The sequence below is a fragment of the Crocodylus porosus genome, unplaced genomic scaffold (genome assembly GCF_001723895.1).
Source record: "Crocodylus porosus isolate Cpor-Errol unplaced genomic scaffold, CroPor_comp1, whole genome shotgun sequence".
In the NCBI taxonomy this organism is placed as follows: Eukaryota; Metazoa; Chordata; order Crocodylia; family Crocodylidae; genus Crocodylus; species Crocodylus porosus.
The window spans coordinates 38,607,070-38,630,368 of record NW_017728951.1 but is presented as its reverse complement, the minus strand read 5'-3'; the positions used below and the strand labels follow the sequence as shown (position 1 = coordinate 38,630,368).

Here is a 23,299-nt window from a genome sequence, read left to right as displayed (position 1 = left end):
GACAACTGCTTACCATGTGCAGCAAATAATCCTGATACCAGAATAATTAAGGGACCTTTGGGACAGCAAAGAGTTAGTGGTCCGTGGAATAGGCTGCAGATAGACTACATTGGACCTGTGCCTCAAATGGCAAGGGGAAATAAATACTACCTGATAACAGTGGATATCATTACAAAATGGATCAAAGTTATATCCACTCATAACAACACAGTGACCACCATGGCATGCATGTTGGTAGAAAAAGTGTTCTTTGGGGGGGGGGCAGGGGCAAATAAATTGATCTGGATCAGGGCTCTCATTTTGTTGGAGAAATCACATAGGCTATCTGTCAAGCTTTTGGAATAAAACAAAAATTGTGCATTGCTGGACACCCCCAGAGTTCAGGTCAAGCAGGAAGGACAAACAGAAACATAAAAACTACCTTGCAAAAAATAGTCAACCAACAAGGGAAGGATTGGGATCAAAAGTTACCCCTAATTTTGATGTCACTAAGAGGAACTGTAGCCATGCATAGAATCACCCCATACAAAGCCATGACAGAGCCAGAGATGCAGCTACCAAACCAGTGTGGATAGGAGGGGAGCCGTCGAACAGTCTTCAACCTCATATCATTACAGACCAATGGCTACAAAAGCCTGTTACAATCAGTGGCCACCACACTGAGACAATTGGTTACAACCTTGAAAGCCAATATCCAGAAAATGGACAAGCATCTAGCCCCCATGCTGCATGTCTAAGAATAGGAGATTGGGCACTAGGTGTTGTATCAGAAGGTAAAGAAAAAGAAATCATGCGCTTAGTCCTGTATGGATGGGACCAGTCCCGACCTACTTGAAGCACAGCATGACGGAAGAAGGACAGTAGATCACCCCTCCTTTGGGCCTGTAGGATGGGGTGTACAAAACCAATTCCAGCAGTAGAACTTGATGAACTACACAAATAGTGAAAACAACGGAAACACAACTTTGCAACTAAAAACACTTCCCGCATTTATGGGAATAATTAAACGTGTTCTTCCAGGCTGGCCCGCCAAATGTGGAATATTAAGGAATTCATCTGTCATTATGGCACAGGAACCCTACAGTGAATGAGAGGAGGGGTCCCCATTGCAAGTCACAGTAGACATGCCCAAACAAATAGTATTCAATGCCTCCTTAAAACTGACGAGGTAGAAGTGGGTACCCAAAAGGGTGTCCATACAAGAAAGGTATCCCAACTGTAGCATGGCTATCACAAGTATTCGAAAGAATTTAGAGGACTATTAGAGTGGATAAGCCTCACTCACAAAACCCCAAGAAAAGGTCAAAGGAAAGGGACAAGTGGAGCCTAGTAGATACTCCTTGAGGGGCATTTGGGTCAGGAATAGAAAGTTTAAATGCAGGAGACATCCAAAAATTAGAAAGCAATTTACAATCAGAAGGAGGCTATGCATCTCAAGTGTGGCAAGATCAATTGGCAGTAAATTAGGGGTTAAAGAAGCTGGAGGTAAGTACATTAAAAAAAAATTGAAAACCTGATTTTTGGACAAAAGGCCTTAGTATTAATGCAGGCTACTGCCATGCATAAATGTCTCATGGGCCACGGGGTGCCAAGTGACTGAATTATGGACATCTGAGGAAATTAAAATCAACAATATGAGATGTATCCCATAAGACATGGCTTCCTAGTTGGAACATAGTGGTAAGTAACTCTGATATGCCTTGGGTAGATTGGTGGAAAGTAAGTCTAGGAGACTACACCTTTAACTGATACACTATATACACATTAGGTCCAGTGACTGGAGTTGTGGGAAAGGCATACCCTGTTGTAAACATTGGTAACATGATAAATGGCATAAGTCATCATGCCCACTGGAGCCCCTGAATGGGTCATGTAGGAAGAGGACCAGTAGGTAGCCATAAATGTACATGCTGAAAACACCAGATAAGCATTTGGGTTTGTCAGGAAGGCAATATGGTGTAAAATGGACAGAGCTGCAGGGGAAAAGCAAACAGCACATAAAGCGTGCATGTCTATACAAGGACATAGCAAGGGCCTGTGGCACTTTAGTGATAGACACGTATGCCTACCTGTGTTTTCACTAACAAATGTTACCTATGTCACACAGAATCAAACAATAGGGGAAGAAGAATTACAAGAGGAAACCTGGTGCAGTAACATTTCCTTGCAAAATGTTGGGGCCGAAGGATACCCTGGATTCAGGGTATCACATATGCAAAATTACACAACAAATCAACCCAGAAGCTAGTGAATCATTTTAATGTGGGTCCCCTTAATTTGCATACTTGGCTACAGAAGGAGCTGAAGGAAATTGCTAAACTACAGAAAGACTAAAAGGAGAAGGAAAAGTTGTGGGTACACTTGTGGATTAAAAGAACAAGCAGCTAAAAGAACTGAATGGTAGCATCCAGGAAAGTACCACAGAAAACTGGTAGGATAAACTGACCCATTGGAACTTCAGCCAAGGACTTATTCACGTTATTACTCACCTCCTACTCACTGTATTACTAATTCAAATTATGGTTATTTGTACTGTGCTTTGGTTATAGCTATCTGTAAAACAATGGAAGAAATAAATGAATGAATACCATGTCTTGCTATTATGGAAAAAAAACCCAGATGGATAGTAATGTAGTTTTATTCCCTCGTTCTCTTTTAACATATAAATTTAAGGCATTTTAATATTAGTAATATTAATAGTTCTTAGCTCAGATGTTATCAGCTATAGCTATCTGTGCTATATACATCACCTGTATAGCCACCTTAGAATTGTAATGGCCAGGATGGAAACCCTCCTGTGTCAAGAATAGTGACCAGGACAAGACTGGGTTGCAGTGACAAGACGCCAGAAAGATCAGTCTCTGTGAAATGGTTGCAACCCATTAGGTTTAGAGAAAGTGTAACCTGTGACACCCAATACCAGACTCATACCATAATATCATAATGGAGGCCAGGGCAAGAGTGGATAAGGATAGTGAGAGCGTCATCAAAAAGAACTAAGAATCTCTCCTTTGGTGGCTGCAGCCCACTAGGTGTTTTGCTGGATAGACCTCAAACACTTCACTGCCCCTGAGCATAAATATAAGAGTGATGGCTCCTCTAGGAGGGCCATCAAAGAAGGGATTGTTGGCACAGTCATAAGTGTTGGCCTTTTTACAGATTCTGTAACTACATGCCAGGAGCTACATTTACATTACAAAGTAGAACCTGTAAGGGGCAAGAGACTGGAATTACCTGAGAAGAGATAGAGACCTTGAATGCATGAGAATCATGAGGGAAAAGGGATACATGATGGATATGAAAAGCATGCCATGTCAAGGCACCCAATGGAAAGAAGGGGGATTCAGGCTGCCTATAAAAACCCAGGCAAAGGTCAGATCTCCTCACTTGCCCAGAAGATCTGTGGATCCCTCAGAAAGACCTTCAGAATTGCTGGCTGCGGGGAGACACTGCCCTCAGGATTGTGTAAGATCTATGCAAGACTTTCTCTTGTCTTTCTGGTTTATGTTGCATTTTAAGTTAGGCTAAGCTGCATGTTGTCACTGTTTTATCGGGCTGTGTCTTTGCTTAGGCAGAATGTTTCTATTGTTCTTTATCATATGCTTGAAATTGTGAATTGCTGTGTCAATAGACGCTCTCTTCAGACAACGAACTGTTCTTGTCTAAGCATTTTATGACTTCAGTGTCACTACCTACAGTCTAATATTAAGTCTGGTAGGATGGGCTTCATCATAGTGATTGCAGAAACTACTACCAAGAAGCTGACAGGCTCATGCAGCATTTCCTGATCAATAAGATAAAACCTGAACTGAGCTTTTCCATGCACAATTACTACAGGTCAACAACTCGTAAATGAGAAGTCTTAGTTTCCGTCTTGCCAAAGGCAAAGTCCTTCTGCTCCCTTTGAAATGATTGCTTCCACAAAACACATCTGACTGCCTCTCAGGCAGGAACTTACTTGCATCCAAGTAAGGAAAGACGCTCTGAGCCAACAGCCTTTCCCTTAAACAACACGCACCTATCCAGGAAGAGCCAATGGGCAAATTTCATACAGTAATTTTAACAGGGAGCCTCATGCTCTTGTTACTTTAAAGAGAGAAATGGCAACAGACAGGGCCCAGACAACAGAAAAGGGGCTAGCCACAAGAAGGCAGGCGGCAAAGAAACACTACCACCTAGGCAAAGAGCCGCCCATTGCTGTGAAAGGGCGAACCGATGGCCAGCTAGGAAAACTTTGTCTAGGGGGGAACTGGTTGCAAGGAAATAAGCCAGTAGGGCAGAACAGAGGTGCTGCTAGAACAGCAGTCATAAACTGCAGTGGCAATCAACCTTCAGGCCCTAAGGAGAAACCCCTGGCTCAGCTGGAGCACTGCCCGACCAGAAGGGGCAGAGATTAGGCTGCAAATAATCCTAGGGCCTAAACCAGGTCAAGAGCCTGGCCCAGTAAGATGCAGAGTGAGAAGCTCCTGGTCATGGACTGCAGGAAAGGGCTCTGCTGACTCCAGGAACCCCCTAAGGGTGCAAGTAAGGCACTGAAGGCTCACTATCAGGGCGATGTAACCCCAAGGCAAGAGAAAGCATGGAAGTTACTGTTGATGTTTGGACTCAGCACAGGTTTAGTTTATGTGTATGTCCAGTGTGCTTATTCCTTCGTTACACTTTAATCCCATGGTTTGGGTTTAGGACTATTATTAGCTGATGGAAGGTACACAGGGGTCCTGAGCCCACCAGGGGTTAGAGACCCAGGACACAGAGTGAGCTTTGGCCTGAAATCAGACAGCAGCCAAGAGAGCCAAAGGAGGCTCAGCACCCAGAGAAGGGTGGATAAAGGGCCAGGAGCCCAGGCAGATAGTCAAATTAGGCTCAGTACCCAGAGCTGGGCAGAGATGGGGCCAGAGGTGCCTGACAAAGAATAATAGATGGGCCAAGGGGCTCAGGATCCAAGGAAGAGAGACGGGATAAAACTCAAAAGCGTGGTCCAGCACAGTGGACTGGAGCTAGAGGGCCAAGCAAAACAAAATGGTCAGAAGTCAAGAAGGCTGAAGCCTTGACAAGGGAGCAATTTCACAGTAACACCTGCAAGACATGGGTGTGGTGTAAGGGGTGTTTGGAGCCACACAACGGTCCTTAAGGCACCCAGGGGGGTGGGGAAGGAGAAACAGATGGGTCAGGCAGACCCACCTGACTGAGAGAAGCAGAACTGAGAACAGTAGAACCCGGGAGGGCCTGGCTGGCTGCTAGAAGAACTGGGGCTTGCTTTAGGACCCTTAGGCAGCCTCCCTTTCCATCAGACAAATACATTAAAGTGTAGCAGGAAAGTGAGAAAGGGAGGGCACCCTAGAGCTAGGGCATGGCAAGGGTTGTCACAGCTGCACCTGGAACATGAACTTGCTACAGTAATCTTAACCAGCCTAGCCCTCTGCACCCAGAGCTTTCAATTCCACAGGGCCATTTGATTTTAGAAACTCAGTGTGCATCTGTAGTTCCCAGACAAAAACCCCAGGAAAAACTTAGTCTGGCCACCTGCTTTGTTAACTGTTTACTAGAAATACATGCTGATGCAAAGCAACAAGTTATTTTAAGATGCATGTTCTTACCCATCAAACATACGTCCGGTCTGTCATCCATTTCCTCTGGCTAAACTGACTATCTGCATGGAGACAACAGCTGTGGTTTCATGGTACTCAGAACTTAATCTACACACTGCCAGGCACATGAACACAGAAAACCAGCAGCTTGTCCAGGGCATGCCAGTGTCTGGTTATCAATACAGTCTACATGGGTTGGCATGAATCATCTTCACAAGGTTTAGTAGTCAGTCAGTGAGTCAGTCAAAAACTGTACCTTTACCAGTGATCTTTGGATACTTCATTTGCTCTACTCACTGCTTATTCCACAACTGAAGTAGCATGCTTAAAGAGCAGCAGAATTTAATGTCAATACATCAGTGATGAGTATGAAAGCATGAAAATGGTTTGGCACCATCACTTTTAAGTCTTGAATTTGCTCAGGTCCATCACCCCTGATATTCCACACCAGAAAAAAAGTATTCAGATGTAATGCTGTACAAACTCAGTTTCAGGGATGTACTTGGTCTGAGACAAGAAGACATACGAAAAAAATAGAAGTCTTGGTTCCAAAATGATACCTTTTATTAGACCAACTGGGAAATCACAAGAAAATTGTCCTCTTTTGCAAGCTTTCAGGCTCAAACGCCATTCATCAGGCTCTGGAAAAATTATATATAGTAAAAGATGGTAAAAGTCTTGTCTCATACCAACACGGCTACCAAGTAAAACCCTGAAACATGGATGATGCTGAATTTTAGCCAATTTTGGATTTTAAACTTCTATGCAGTACAAGAAAGATTTTTTATCTCCCTGCCTGCCATCCGACACCTTCAGGGAAGGAATTCTACCTAATCTACACATCAAAGAGCTACTCAGCACAGCTCACAAAGACACTCTTATGGACCCAGAGGGGCAGCTTTCCATCTCCAGCTCCCTCTGTGCAAAAATGAAGTTTATTTCCTACCTATGGGGACTTTTTATCATCTTTTACCAGCTATACTTTTTCCAGAGCCTGATAGAAGGGCCTTTGAGCCTGAAAGCTTACAGAAAAGGACAATTCTCTTGAGATTTCCCAGTTGGTCTAATAAAAGGTATAATTTTGGAACCAAGAGTTCTAGTTTTTTGTATGTACAAACTCAGCTGTATTTGTCAAACTCTTGGCAAAGTCCTGTAAGTAGAGATAAGGAAGTTTGGGGAAAGTACAGTAAGCAACATGAGGCTCTATTTGTCATTGTCCTAGCCTTAAGGATGCTGCCTTACCCAAGGATACAAGCCTGTTTCAGATTCATGCAAAACTCCTGCACTGTCAGGGGAGGTGGAATTTCATGTTGAGTGACAGAATAAAAAAGCATCTCATAAACCTACTTTAATTGGCACTAGAACAACACTGCTTTCCCTTTTCAATACAGAGAATGCTAGGTAAGGCTAAAGCCTCCTTGTTTTGAGGTCAATCAACAGGCATTCAGGGACCCAGGACAAAGAGTGAGCTGTGGTGTGAAATCAGACAGTAGCCAAGAGAGCCAAAGGAGGCTCTCTCACCCTCCTCTCTCTGGGAGCCACTCACCACCCAGAGAAGAGTGGATATGGGGCTAGAGGCCCAGGCAGATGGTCAAAGTAGGTTCAGTACCCAGAGCTGGGCAGAGATGGGGCCAGAGGTGCCCGACAAGGAATAATACATGGGCCAAGGGGCTCAGGATCCAAGGAAGAGAGAGAGGGGATGAAACTCAAAAGCTTGGTCCAGCACAGTAGATTGGAGCTAGAGGGCCCAGCAAAACAAAATGGGCAGAAGCCAAGAAGGCTGAAGCCCTGACAAGGGAGCAATAGCACATGTCCTTGATTATCTTTGCCTGCAGCCTTCTCTGCACTGATGCCAACCTGTCACAAGTTTGCCTTCCAAGCATTTGTTCAGTAGCTCCTCTCTCCCAGCACCCCATCTTGATGTCTTTCTGCTGATTCAAAGAATGAAATAGGCTTCATCTCACGCTCTGGAAGCCACAGCTGTAGGCCCAAAGTAGAAGCCAGGACTCTCTTGCCATCCTAAACTCTTATGCTCTTTGCCCACAGCCAGCTCCCCGATCATGCCTTTCTCTTGGCCCCCTCACACTGAAAGTCCATGAAGAATCCACTGCAAACCTTGCCTCACCCAAGGTCTTTCCCAGTATGCCTTGTCACTGTTCCTGAACTTCAGCTCCCCTCAGCATTTCCATAACATCTCCCAAAGAAGACTTTTGATTGAGGATGAGTCTTGTGTCCTACGGCCCTATGTCCCTGCTACAGTAAAGTCCACACCTAAATGAACACACACAGTGCTTTCCCACTAATACTGAACACTTATTGCATCCAATGGCTTGTGGCCTTTCAGTATCTTGCCCAATCTCACACAGTGCAAAGAAAGCCAAGATAAAACATGTGTGTGTATTGGAGAAGTTGGCCTCATGCTTTGAGAAAACCAACCCCAAATTCACTTCACAATTAAAGGAACAAAGATTGTTTCAAGCTACTTAGATTTTTTTTTGTTAGGAAGCAATCCTAATATGACCCCAGAGAACCACGCAAGCAGAAAAAGAAAAGAACTCGTTTATTTTTGCTCCAATCCTTGATTTTGATATGTAGGTTGCTGGGAGAAGAGCAAGCAAGGACAGTTAAATCTATGCATGTACTGCCTTGAAACAGATGACGTACTGTTCATAGAAATGATCACACTGTTTGTTCTGTAAAGAGGTTTTTGGAAGCTTTACAATAAGCTAAAATACCCTCCCTTTCATGGAAGCAAGTTGTATTTAATAAGTTTATCTTATCTTGGCATTTGTTTATGTTTGTTTTTTGTTAGATAAGATGGTCACTAGGCAAGAGGCCTTTTGATAAAACCAGCCTCTCAGTTACTGTGGGTAGCTGTTGGCTAGAAGAGTGTTTAGCTTTGTAAAAGTACCTAGCTACTAAAGCAGGTAGATGCCGTAGAAACTAGTAACATTTGCTATTCTACGGTTCAAATATGCAGAATATTTGATACCTAAATAAGTAAAACATTTCCTTTGTTATTCACCAGAACCACAGACCTGTAAATGAAAAAGGAAAAAAGATATCAGTAATGCCTCTTCCCAGCAGACTGCAGGAACCCTCTGTGACCTTCCACGGTTCATTAAAAATTAACCCAAGTGATGACTTCCCTTCAGTGTCCATGAGTTTAGTATTCACCAAACTCTGCTCCCGAGTTGCTCTTTAATTTAATCTCCAAAATGAACAAACAAGCTGAGGGACAGAGCTGAGTCAGTGAACAGCTCTGAGGGGTGCACTAACAGCCATTAAAACCATGTGCGTTTGGCAGGAAGGGACCAGAAAGCTAGCATGTAGTTCTAAGAATATTGAGAGCCAAAGAGTTAATAAGAAGAGAGCCAAAAAAGCTACAAGGCACAGGAAACAAAAGAAAAAGCAAGGAGGAGGAGGAGGAAAACATGGTCTGATATGGGGAACAGACAGTGCAGTGATAAAGAGAGTTGCAAGCGGAAGGGGAAGCGGCAGCAATAGGAAACAAGAAGGAAGCAAAGGGATCCGAGGCACTTCCAGTAGAGGCCTTTCAGTTTTGAGACGGAGATTAAAAAACAGCTTTTAGTCAGCTGCTCAGGATGCACTCTGTTTTTAAGTGTTCATAGAAGCATATTGCTATAACTTGTGTCATGGCAATTCCCAGAGGCCCTGACCAGGGGGCTATCGTGTGAGGTGCTGTCCACATATGCGGACCCTATCCCAAAGAATGTAGGCCCAGATCCCAAGGAATTTAGGCAGCTGACTCTCAGTGATTTCCATAAGCGATAGATATCTAAATACCTCTGAGATGTGGGCTTTCTAATCTAACCACCTACCTGTTTCATCTGATAAACCAAACAGCTGCAGGGTGGGGAGCACAAGATGGGCAGAGAAACAGTAGTGATTAAGTGAGCAAGTAGCTAACATTGCACACACAGTCCTCCCAGAGTGATTTGCAGGTCTCCACTATGTGCACATGACTTTACTTGCCCTGAAGGATTTATAGGAATAGCAGACTGCCTGAGGTGAAAGTCTTTTCTGTATAAAGCCTGGATCAAAATGGGGATGCCAGATTAGCTTGGTGACAAAGTTTTAGCTGAAGATCAAACACAGCACCTGCTGCAACTACGCAAAGCACCCACCCATGCTGCTACCGTGACCTTCCCCCACCCTGACCTGCAGGTATCTGGCTTAAAGGAAATGGAGTTCAGGCTTCTACTTGAACCTGATCCTTGGTTTCTTCTCCATAGACAGCAAGCAAGGAGACCCAAGTGGTCAGCCATACAAAATCTGTCCACTAGTATCAGAGCACTGAGCTGTTCCACAGAAGTTTGGCATACAAGTTTTCCCAATACAAAAGGGAAACACTCCTCTTCCAGGAAAAGAAAAAAAAGTGTTTTCACTGAATAAAGATGAAATTGAAAACACCACTACATACCTTGCACAGCATCTCTTGGTGAACTTGCAGTGCTCTGAGGCCTGCAGGCTGTCCTTGCCTCAGAGCAGGACAAGCAGAGTAAGCAGCCAGAGGGGCCAGGCGTAGCAGTGAATAACTCCAAAGACACTGTTAGCCCAGTAAGAACACCATACTGTTAGCCAAATTCCTAGGACAGGCACACAGAAAAGGGGCATAACTCTTCCTTGCAGGAGGCTATGACCACTGATGAAAATCTGCTCTTCTGAAATATAAACAGACTGCCCTCCACAATCAGAAGAGAACCACCCTTTCCTGCTCCCAGGTGACACACATGTATAGCAAACCTCCACCTAGAGGTCCAGTACTTACCCAGAAAAGATTCCACATCACCTGAGACTTGGTTATTCTTACTAGTCCTTTTGGGCACAGAGGCCTACTGTGCGATTGTAACAGGGTCCAATTGCTACACCCAGGCAACTGCCAGCAGGAAGTTCACTTCAATGTACATGCCTGTGGGAGCTGAGGAACCAGTGCAGGGAGAAATACTCAGACAGAAGCATAGCTCCCAATATAACCAGAGGAGAAAAGAAGGGGACACAGGTGTGAGTTGTGGAAAGTTCATTGCTGTCTGTCAAAATCTTCATAAAAACTGTGCCCCAAACCTTAAGGAACTAGGGAAAAATGATCCATTCCTGCTGTCTTGTTTAACCAATTGGGCAATTGCAGACCTGGGGACTTTTCAAGGGGCAGAAAAATCAGGCTGTTAACAGTTCCTGATTCATGTCTTCCTGTTGAGCAATTACATACAAAAAAGGGAAAATTTAAGGCACTAGTCAGTTATTTCCCATCAAGTTAAGAGGTAAGCACTGCAGAGCAAGGGCTGCCTCAGCACAACATGCACAAAAAAGTCTCCAGATCCCATGAACTGTTCGCCTGGCATCCTGAATGAAGGAACTGAGCCAGGTGCCTGTAAAAATTTTACCCTGAATTCATTATGTGCTTTGGGAACCTAAGCCCCACTGAAATCCAGTGGGACTTAGGCTACTAAGGCAAAGTTATAAAGAGTTATTCAAAATCTCTACACCAATGCAGATATGAATTTATAGCCATTGGACACCTAGGAAATCCAAGGTTAAATAGTAATCTTAAGAAATTTGGGAAGTGCAGAGTAGAGATATATAGTCAAGGCTCACAAATCATCTGAACTCTGCCCTGTAGGGATACCAGAACTAACCTTCTAATTTTGTATCTACTTCATATAGTAAATTTGTTTTGTACAATGGATTTTTCTAAAAGTTTCGAGAAACCTACAGCCTGCAGCTATGGCCATCCTGTTCCAAAGAGAGCAACTATAATGATACAGTAAGTGCCACTGGCCTGTTTTCTTAGTATTTCTACATAAAGATTTAAAAGAACCTTCAAGATATGGGTGTGGCCATGATACTTTGGAGGAAACCCCTTCCTTATTCAGTTTTTGGGTAGATTACTGAGAATGTGCACTGAAGAGAAGTATTTTTAGAGTACCTGATATGTATGAAGTCAAGTATAAATACACACTGTTGCAGAGGGACGGCACAATATGGTCCCGAAGGGGAAAAGAGGTGCCCCGAGACCCGAAATAAGGTGGGGGAGAGAAAGAAGGAAAGAAAGAAAACAATGAGTTCCTTACCTGCAGCCAACAACGCGGGAATGTCAGAAGCGGCAGTGGGACCCACGCAGCTGATTAGCCACATCTTCTTAAAACTGCGGCCAGCTGCGATCAATAGTGATCGGAGCCGGTGCGGGGCGATAAAGAATGCCCCAAGGGAAGAGGAGCAGGAGGACAGCTGGAGACCAGCAGGGAGAAGAGAGGATCCCAAGGCCTCACACAGAGGCAAGGGAGAAGCTAGCAGCCAGCCACAAGGCTGGAACACATTCCCGGACAGAGGGAACAAGAACGCCCCAGGAGAGGCAGTGGATGACCGAGTGAGTGGCAGCAGAGCTGGGCAAAAGGATCGGGGAACCGAACCAGACAGTTGAAGGCTCCCTGAAGAGAGGGGACCAGAAGAAGACCCGACAAACCAGGTGGGACCGGAATGGGTCAGGGGAGCATCCCAGAGTTCCTTCCATCCCCTCCCCCCCACCCCCCTGCAGGGACCCCAAGTGCTAGCAGCGAGAGGGGCTGCAGAGTCCTGGATTCTGCCTCGCAGAAGAATCCAACAAGGGACTGAGCAAAGAGGAAAGCCCGAAGATCTGGGAGCGTCCCCGGGTGCCTGTTAGGGAAACGCTGCACCCAGTTATAGGGGTACTGCAGAGAACACTACGGAAGGAGAGGATTTTCTCTAGGACGAGGAGTCCATATTTTGGGTTTTTTTAGCCTGGGAGATTACGGGTAGTATTTGTCTTTTGCATGCCTAAGTGACCCATGGTTCGAGGGACTGGAGGCCCCCTAGAAGGGTCCCCTTACCAGCTGGAGTGAGAGGAGGGACAAGCCACACAGGCTCACCACCAGCTACACCTGGGCATCGTGAGGCAAGGGTCGGCACCGGGATCACTAGCAATGCGGCGTGGCTGGATCTTAAGGCGAGATGTACGGGAAGGCGGAGCCTCACAGAAGCCCATTGCCCCTGAGAGTCCCAACACCGGATAAGTTGAAGTAGTCGGCCTCTCCACTGAAGGTTCCAGCAAAGTCGTGGCAGGAGAGATAGGGGCGGAGACTACCGTTAAGATCAATCTGGAATAGACAGTTCCAGGGATGAAGCGGCCAGCAGGCCCATACACCAGGGGCCGAGCAGCGTGAGACCTCATGTTCGAGGCCCACCAGTTGCACACTTTCTCACCACTCACTTTGTGTAGCACTTATTAGAAAAGTGCAGTTTTATTATTTGAACCTAGACACAAATGCACTAGCACAGTTAGATATTTATATAGCTGGAAAAACCCTAAGGCTAGGAGCAGACATTACAAAATGATCAGAAATCATTCCAGAGTGTGATCAGAAACCAGTTTAAACCTGTAACAGAATGTGAGTTCAGTGTACATAAACCAGTTTCAAAATGGCTGAAACTGGTTTAAGATAAACCTGGTTGAATGTAGACTTAACTGATTTAGCTCAAACCAGTTTATGCAATGTCTGTCCCAGACCCCTTCTTAATTTAAGTTAAACCACAGTCCCCCAGCATCCCAGGTGCTTTGCAACCCTGGGCTGGGCTGGGCTGTCTGCTCCAGAGAACAGAGCTGGCCACACCTCTCTGTTTCCTAGCCAGAGCTCTGGTTGAAACTGAAAGCACATCAGGGTCTGCCTGGCCTCCCGCTGCCTCCCCACTGCCCTCACTGCTTGCTGCTCAAGCAGGGATTTCCCCCCCAACTTCCATCTCCCACAGCATGGACCCCAGCCCCATGGACCCTAGGCATGTGGTGTGCTAGCTAATGCTGAGAGGTGTGTGTCTCCAATTTCACTGGAACAGACAGAAAGAACACTGTCTGTTTAGGGCTTTTGGGGACCTAATAATCAACAAGTCAGCTGGTAATGTCCCTCCATTTCTTCCTTGGAAAAACTGTTTATGAAGAGTTTGAACTAATGAGAGAGGCTTTTGTTTATTGACGATAAATGCTGTGTTATCAGCTTCCTGCTGGTTCCTTAGCTTGTCAGGTTTGCAAACAGCATGAAGAAGCAGGGCGAGGGAGATCGAAAAGCTCAGTATCATCAACACATGCATGCACTGCACACTCCGCCCCACCTTTGCCTCAGAGTGCTAGGCCAGGGCTGGGGACTGGCAACACTCCCGCCTCCTCAGCAGCAAGCGGGGAAAAGCCTGAGATTGTGCAGGCAGGGTTGGGGCTTATATCCCTCCCTAATCAGAGCATCCTGCCGGGGCCTCACCATGCCCCCTCTCAGCTCAGCTCTGTAGAAGGGAGGGAGGGCTGCTCTAGTGCTGCCCCCCCACCCCCCCAGCTTGTAGCCTAAGCCACTGCAAACATGTGCCTGAATTTCCTCAGTGCAGAGAGAATGTCTGTGCAGCTGCAAACCAGTTCAGCCTAGGTAGGTTAAATTAAATTAGGCTTTTTGAATATCTGTCCCTAGCCTAAATGAGTGGCAAGTCATAATATATTGTGCTTTTAGCTTGGACAGATGAAAAATTTACAAAGCAATTTGGACTGTTTATAATCATGTATCCATTTTATAGTTCGAAAAGCTATTTCAGTGTGCAGTTACTGCTGCAATGAACCCATTTGTTGCAGGTGGATAAGGGTGTCAGTTTGTTTCTAAGGGCATCTCTGGAAGGCACAGTTCAAATTTCTTGGAGCATTAACTGGACCATGCAACATTCCCCAACACAGCAAGCACAGAACTCTATAGTTTCCCAGTGTTTTAATAGCTATTTTTTAAAACTACACTATGCTTTTAAGGAATGGTTACAGTTTTGCACTGATAATGTTCTCTCACCCTTAACTCCTATGCATGACTTTCAGGGCTTTAACTACTTGACAAATGCCAGAAGCAAAGCTATATCACGAAAGTGTTGCACTCTGAAACAGACTCCCAGTCAACCAAAGAACTTTCTAATGCAAAGACTTACCGTTCAAAACAGCCAGCGTGCACCTGACTGTATAATGTTTACACCAAGGATGGCCAACATGCAGTGTGAGTGCCACAAGTAGCATGGGCAGCCTCTGTGTGGGGGGGAGCAGAGTGGCAGATAGGGTAGGAAGTAGAAAACAGAGCAGCAGATCAGGCAGGGAAAACAGGGGCTGGGAGCATAAATCTGAGCAGCAGATCAGGCAGGGGAAGGGCACTGACACTAGAGGAAGGTGTGGGGCTTATTTGTAATGTACCTGCCAAAACCTTTGGCCCTCACTGAATTAAACTGTGCTAGACTAATTTTCTGCATCCTGCACTGTTCAGCTTGTCTCAACACATGCAATATGATGTTCAAGCTCTGATAGATGCTAAACAAATATTTCTGGAAATTGTAGCTGTATTGTGGATCAACACTCAGTTCCAGCATACATACCAGTCCCATGTTGCCTTGCCAGTGTACCTAAACAATGAGCTGACTGAACTACCTTATGAACTACTACAGAAATATAAGTGAGGAACAAGCAAGACATGACAGACAAAAAACAGTTAGCACTGTCAAAAAGAGATGAGTGAGTAAATTCACTGTGCAGCTAAGCATTCAGCACTAAATATAGAGATGCATACCTAGACAATTTGGTAGCAATATAGCAACCTTACTAGACGATAGAGTAACTGTTACTTTAGCAAAGCTGAACAGTTACTGTACTCTTATGGCTTCTGTGGTTTGTAGGAGCAAAGGTTTGCCTTTAAAAGTATGTAATTTTTTTAAAAACCCATCCACAAAAGCTACAGACCTTTCTTTGAGATTACTTTGGGGTTTGCTTTGCTCTTCTGTAGGGCACTTGGGGTTTTAGATATAATTTAAAGGTGTGCACATTCAATACTCTTGGATTACGACGTGGTGATCATAGAGAGATTTGAAGGTCTTAAAAAATATCAAGGTACAATATAAAGAATCAGCCAGAAGTAATGATCATAAGAGTAAATGCTAGCAGTATTTCATAGTAAGCCTGTTGGCCGGTGGACTATTTCAGAGGAAAGCTTCAGGGTACCTTTCAACTACGTTTCTCAAGAATGACCCAAATACAAATTCATAAATCCTCACAAGACGGATCATTGCTAACCCCATTTGTGTGTCCAGGAAATGAACTACACAGTCAAACCTAGACTTAATGCTTCACATGGATTTATGGGTCTAGTATTAGGTAGCAAATTTGAAGCTAAATGACCTACAGCACTTCCCAATCAGCAGCATAGACAGGAGCAGAACATAGGTTAGTCCAATCTTCTGGAGAACCCCACGCTGTCTACTAGACTACTCAGATCCAGAGCCCATAGAATCCCGTCTTTCTATGTAAATAGGAAGAATGGTCTCTTGACACCCTCTCAACAGTCAGTTCATACTTAAAGCATGAGACTCATTGCTATAATGTTGGGCTCTATAATGTTATATAAGTTTGAGAGAGCCATGACATGGTGCATCTTAAGTTTCTTTCAACAATGACATCTACAAGTCAAACATGCTGGGATTTTCCAAAGAAGGTACTTTCGACCAGTCTCTCAAGTCTTTCTTACAGTAATTAGTTTGTTTCATGGATCCCAAATAACTCACTAGTTAGTTCAGACTCATTCCTCTTCCAAGATTATTAAATAGAATCAGAATGTGGGGGTTTTGTGGTCCTGATGAGCACAATCACTAACCAAGAATCACAAAATCGTATGGCTGGAATGGATCTCAAGAGGTCACCTAGTCTAACCCCAGAGGCAAGACCAAATACCGTCCTTGACAGATATTTGTCTAACCCAGCGGTTCTCAGATGTTGCTGGCTCATGCATGCATTTTCAAGTGTGATATACTTTGTACCTTTATAAGTTCATATTATCATTACAAAAATAACACTTCATGGCACTACACTGTAATCTTTACAAACACTTAAGAGAGGTTATAGAGAAGCTCTTCATTTATATTTCCCCTGTCACTTCTGCTTTCCCATTCTTTCTTTCCCACACACCCTCAGAAGTACCTGCATTGCAGCTTCTTAAGAACCTCTCATGGGGATTCCAAAATCTCTCTATATAACCTTTTCCAGTGCTCAACTATGCCTACAGTCCAGAAAATCTTAACATCCAACCTAAATCACACTTGCTACAAATTAGGCTGACTACTTCTACTCCTTCCCTTGGTGGACACAAAAAATAATAGACCAAAACTAGATAGAGTATTCCAACCAAGGCCTTATCAGTGCTAAGTACAGCAGAATAATTATCTTCTGCGTATTACCTTATATGACTTATTTGTTCCTCCCTCCTCTCACTGTTGAGATTGCCACCAATGTACCATTGGTGGGTTGGTGTGGTACACAGAATGAAGCCTGGAACCTCAGTGACATAGAAAACAGATTGAAAATGTTGCCCAGGGCCAGCTACAGGTAAATTTAAGCACTGATGTGTAAGGGTTGATAGCTAAGCAATGTTAAGATCAGTCCTACATACACTAAATAAATAATCAAAAAACACTGAAATGAAGAGACTGTTTACTTCAATGATAGACAATAGCAGCCAGCTCTGTACATAAGTGGAACATAAACTTTTTTTTCTGGCCATTTTAATTAGGTTGATCTTTCTGAGTGGGTCTCTTTCCCTTCATATGGTAAGGCTAAAGTTCCAATCAGGCTTTTGATTTGTGGAGTCTGACACTTGCAGAGTTGAGAAAAATCTCTGAGCAAGTGAAACTTGGCACCATGCTAAATAAGTAAGTAAAAGCATTTGGATAAGTAGTATCATGTGCTCTGAAGTCTCATTCATAGTTTCACCAGGCCAAAAGAAGAGAACTGAGAAGTTAATTAGCATTCTCTGTCACTTCTTCCTGCACATAACACATTTTGTGTGGTTTTTGTTACTCTAGTTCCCTCCAACAAAAAAAAAAATCAGGCCATTTATAGCATATCACTCTATTTCCTGTAATTTAAGTCACTGAAGTCTTTAGCACATGAATAGTTTGTGTGAACTACTCCGCTGTAAATGTTTAGGACAGACGATAACTAAATTCAGTGCCAAGGGATGCCTTAGGAAAAAGGAATCCCTTGGTTTTATTACCAGCAGGGTTAACAAGAGTGTCATAGCATGGTTCCTCAGGACTTTCAAATGGCACAGAATTTGTTTCCATTGCTGGTGGTGGCTCAGCGCATGATTTCATAAGATTATATCAAGCTTTCATATTTTCTAACAAGGCTCACTGCCCTGTTCCATGACTGCACATCAGTTTAATCTGGGGTCAATTTTCAGTCCCTTACGAGCTGTCTCCATCATCTTAAAAGTTTCTGCAGAACTCCTATCCCACCAGCTTCTCAGATCATTTCCTTCTGCCCATCACCTCCCAAGCATTCTTGCCATCTGCCCCAGAGTACATCTGCTACACTTTTTTTTGTCTACAACAGCCTTTCACTTAAACACCAAGCAGTTACCCTCATCTCCAGTCCCCTGAAAGAACACTTTGTATGGTGTCTTTCAGAACTCATCTCTCCAGACATACTTTCCAATTTCCATGTCTCTTCCACATGTGAACTATATTTCTGGATACAGAATTCAATTTTAAGTAACTTGGGGCATGGTTCCAATTACACGGAAGTTTTCACTAAGAATCCTAGCAGAAGCTCACTTTCCCATTTCACTTTCAGGTGAAGACCTGGAATTATTCATGTGAGTACAGAAAGCTTTGCATAATAGGTTAATTAGTAGGTGTGCTTGAAATGACAACTCTGAAAACAACAGAAACACTCAACAACTCCTTGTGAGTACTAAAGAGCAACAAAATTTCAATTACTAGCATGAGCTTCTACAAGAGCTTCCGCATTTCTGACTTCCTATAGAACCAGAACTGCAGTTAAAATAACATTCTGCATGTGATGTCTAAGGGTGGGACACAGCAGTGAAGTATGAAGTAAACCACACTACCAGCTGCAGTGGGGGCAATATCGCAGTCCCCAAAGCAGGGCCCAAACATACAGACAGCCATTACCAAATGCTAGAGCCAAAATATAGCATTCTATCAGTTACCTGTCATTATGATGCTCTTTATTACATGCTCAGTCAGTCAGGAATTCAAGTAACAGAAAGTTTAAGATTTCACTAGTTGTTCATTTGCTGCTGGTGCTGCCACTACAGTGGGACATATCCAGTTATAACCAGCATGAGAGACAGAAAGAGATCAGGTAGGTCAGGCAGACAGGGATATATTATTAGTAGAAGCCTCAGACAATATCAGGGCACACTGTACTAACATTATCCTAGGCACTGTAGAGTGAGACACCCTGAGCATGTCTACACATTCATTAATGCACTTTAGGTAATCACATTAAATCTACTACCTCCTCCAGACATTTTTGCATGTGCTTTGTGGGTAGTGGGGGAGCCACTCTAAAGTGCCACAGTGTCTCGTGCATCTCATACATCAGTGTCCCTAGTAGCAGGGGTGCCTTAACTAATGCTCGTCAAATAAGCTGATGCACAGGAACGTTAATACACGAGACATGGAGGCTGGCACGCTAATTAGCACACTCCAGCAGACTCAATTAATTGAGTCTCCTCCAATGAACTGTAACAGCATGTTGTAGCAGCCTCCCAGCAAGTCTACAGGTACCCTCCATTGTGAGGTACTAGAAAAATGTGCATTAACCTATTTTAATGCACATTAGCTAAAGAACACAGTTTTTTGTGATGCTTTAATGCACATTAAAATAGGTTAATGCACATTAATGCTCCCCTGTGACATAAATGTGAATGGAAATGGGTGGGAAAAGGGATGCAGCATTAGCAGAAAATTGCAAACTAGGGCACAGAAGGGTTAAATGACCTACCCAAGAACATAGAGGGAGTCTGTTGCAGAGACTAGAACTGAACCAAGATTACCCAAAGCCTTAATTACAATCCCACCTTTTCTGCAGTCATATCACAGTCCAGCAGGAGATGGGTTATGGATTGTGTATCTACACTCACTGAACGAGAGGATTTTTAATGTAAGATGTCAGTTATATCTTGTTTTGAATAACATATTTTAAGCAGATTCACAATTCAGAGTCAGTGACAAAGAACTGTGTGCTTTGATAATCTTAGAAGTGTCTCATTATATACTTCAAATGGTCCTAGGTGCCAGACAGATTGGGAGGGGAGGAGGGAGTTAATGTTAAAATTTGAATAAAGCAAGTCATTCCAGTCATAATCATACTGCCTGGAAAAAGACTATGAGAAACACCCTGGTAAATAGGAATTAGTTTTAACCGAGGTATTTTATTTACACCATCTTTTCTTCCGATGAATTTTTGCCTCTAGTACAATAAAGCCAACCAGCAATATATGCATTTGAGTTCAGGTGAAGCAACTGAACAAAGTTTGATGGGTTTTTCATTACAAAAATTGTACCACAAAACCTCACAGTCTTCCTTAAAATAGCAGTTAGCTGTAATTGATGTTGCAGGCAAGTGTCAGTGGTTTCAGTGCATATTACCTTTCAGAAGAATAAGTATAGAGAAAGCTATAAGAATCCATTTGAGAAATTCAGACACCTACCACCTGCCCACAAGAAGTTTCACTGTAGCTGTAGAGCAATCATACTACATTATGCTCATCCATACTGGAAAAAATTTTACCAGTTCCCTACTAGACAAATACAGCACCATGCAGATTGGAATCATTTCCTATCTCTTCTATAGGGGCTGGTCCTGAGAGGTGCAGAGACCATCTGGCACTTCACAGTAGACACTCAGAACCTGGAAGGTCAGACCCATGATTCCAGAATCTGCTAGTTAGTCAGCTATCATTAAGAGGTAGCACACCTCCCATAGGAACTACACAAGCTTATATTATTAAGTTAGAAGACGTGCATGCAGAACAAGACTTAGCATAAGGTGATTCCCAGTCTGTATGAGATAAGACCATAGACTGGCTGTTGTTTTAGTGTTTGGGTACACATAAGTGGCTTCTCTGGAACAAACTGCAGATATCTTGGGTGCCAGCTTTTCCAGTGTAACCTTAACTATATTCTTAGTTCCTGGCAACTGAGGGAAAAATCATCTCCTCTAACTTAAAGTGGACGACTTGTGCCACTGCTACTTGTCCTCAGGGAACATCCATACATGCACACTCTGGTGTGCGGCAAGTTGCCCCAGGTGGGGCAGGAGAGGTTGGGGCCAGCACCTGGGATGACCCCAGCAGCCTTACCTGGGGTCCTGAGGGCCTCCCAGGACTTCAGTGGCAGTAGTCCAGTGTGCAGAGCCTGGCCAGAAGCTGAAGCGTGGCTCTGGTCAGCCAGGCTCCAGTTTTGGGCAGTTCACACTGCTCCCACGTGTACACACTGGTGCTACTCAAACATTAGGAGCCATCAAAGGATATGGGGATGTCAGGAAGGAGAATGATAAACAGCAGGCATTTGGAAGAATAAGATGAATAAGGATAAGTCCTTCCTTCTCATAGGGGTTTTCTCGCTTTGGAAGGACTAGAGAAACTCCATCAAACATTTGCCAGGCTTATAAAGAGACCAGCAATCCATCAATTAACATTCTCCCACTAACCCCATTAACAAGCCTCCCCATCAGTCAAGTTACATGAGACAGCTATCTGCACCAAAGAAGCTAACAGTTGATTCCTACTACTATTTTAAAGGTATAGGTTTCCAATGGCCCTTTGACAGGCTTAAGTAAAATTGCTGCTGTACAGACATTCCCAAAGACTAACTTTGGAAATATGTTTTAATGAGCTAAAAGTCAGTACCATGTGCTATATCTCTCCTAGAGGAGGATATTTTTCCCCTGCAAAGCAGCAAATAGACTTTTGAAATCTGGTTCTGGTTCTTGTGGGAAAGAAGTTTAGCTGTCTTTTGCCCTATTCACATCCAGTTTATCAGAGAAACTCCTGCCTTGCTCCCAAACCTAACCTTTTTGAAGTCCAAGTAGGTTTGGTGAATTTGAAAGAGGGATCCAAATTTGAGCTCATACAAATATTTCACTGCAGCCTGAGCTATGGAGGAGCTACTGTGGCTCAGCTGTGCTGGGAACATAACTTGGTCTATACTAAATAATGTTATTGTTATGACTACTCTGTTTACAAGCATGATTTTTTTTACCATAATAATTACAACAGTAAAAAAGTGATTTATACTAGGACAGTTATTCCCCTTCCCATGTGGCAAAACTTAGATATCTTTTTAAGTATGATTGACCAAACTTGACAATTATATTGCATCATTAAAGAGGCAGGACTTTCCAGAATAGATAAGGTTTTAGGTTCAGACCCTGAGATATACCAGCGACTCTCAATCCCCCATGGGATTACTGGAGATTACTGGCACTCACAGAGACTTCTGGCTGTAGTACAAACCTAAAGCCTAGCACTGTTCTCCTGATTTGTTACTGTAAAAACTTTTTGATAGGAAGCACTGTGAGCATCCCCAGATTTCTGGCAATGTTTAGACTCAGACAGGGCTTCACAGCTCAGGGTTCTCTAGAGCCCGTTAACATTTCTGAACGTACTGAACCCCCAATACTGCTTATGAACTAAAAAGAGGGCTTTAGCCTTTTTCAGTTGTCACATGCATCATAGTGAACAGTAACTGCCTTCCAGTGGGAATGGCAGAGCAAAGCCAATGTTTTCCCCACTGCCCAGATCAGAAGCACGTTTCCAGTTTGGCTGAATTTTTTGATTAACAAAGGTGACTACTGGAAAATGCATTGGCACCTGTAAAACAAACAATATTACCTAACTGAAAAAATAACGTTTGCTTTCTAGGAGCCCATGTTAGGGATTCTTCAATTATAAGTGGCTATGAAGCATTCCAAATAAAAGAACTGTTTGAAGGTTGTTGAGAATCTTTCCCAATGAAAAACGCATTGGTGAGGTGGATGTAAAGGGCTCTGGTTTGGAGAGCTTCCTTGATTCAAGAGGCTTATAGGATTTGCTATATTTTGTGTTCTCAGGGAAACACTTATACAGCACACAAAATGGAGATCAATAACATCACACACTGCCTCCCTGGTGAAGGAAACATGCAGCCAAGGTGGCCAACTTACCTTCTGAAATAGCTTTCTTGATAGCTTCAAGGTAAGCATCAGGCTCATCATCATAGGTGAGCTCTTTCCACTGAGACCATTCCTTGAAAAATGTCAGATAGTCATCACAATCTGTGACACCGCAAAACAGTTTGACCACTTTGTGTGGGGGATGCAAAGCTTCTTGAAGGCTCTGAAGGGCAGCAGGGACGTAAAAGTTCTGCACTAGCTCACCAGAGAGCAACACAACAATGCATCGGCTACTACGGAATAGGTCCAGCTCCTCATGGGGAATGGCAGTCCCACTCTCCACCTTGTAGCTCAGAATCCGCTGCTTTCGAACTTGCCGAGAAGAGATGAAGAGATTCTGAAGATACTGAGACCATTCAGTGGCATCATCTGTATATGCAATCAATACGTCACAAGCCCCAGGGACTCCTGTGCAGGTGCAAGAGAACAGGGAGAAGTGTCAACTCTGCAACCAAAATCTTACCTTAGACTTGCAGCAAAGAAACCAATTCTCATTTCTTTCCGACTCATATACATGAGCTCTGAACTTGGTAGAAGTTTAACAGAGTAGCAGATATAGGCAGAATGAGCAGATGTCTTCTGCATTTACAGAGCAGTTGTATGGCTGGCTGAACTCACACTTGTATTTCCTCTGCTAAAATCTGAGTAGATGTTTCAT

General features: G+C 43.7%; 1 protein-coding gene across 1 annotated transcript in view; it reads right to left on the bottom strand.

Moving 5' to 3' along the window:
- Positions 1-23,062, bottom strand: part of PIK3AP1 (phosphoinositide-3-kinase adaptor protein 1) — a gene marked incomplete at its 5' end in the record, with an annotated part of 73,250 nt that extends 50,188 nt beyond the window's left edge. The window contains one exon of the mRNA XM_019555529.1: positions 22,633-23,062. Within this exon, the coding sequence (XP_019411074.1) occupies positions 22,633-23,062 (430 nt within the window). The remainder of the gene's footprint in view (positions 1-22,632) is intronic.
- Between the last annotated feature and the right edge of the window lie 237 nt (positions 23,063-23,299).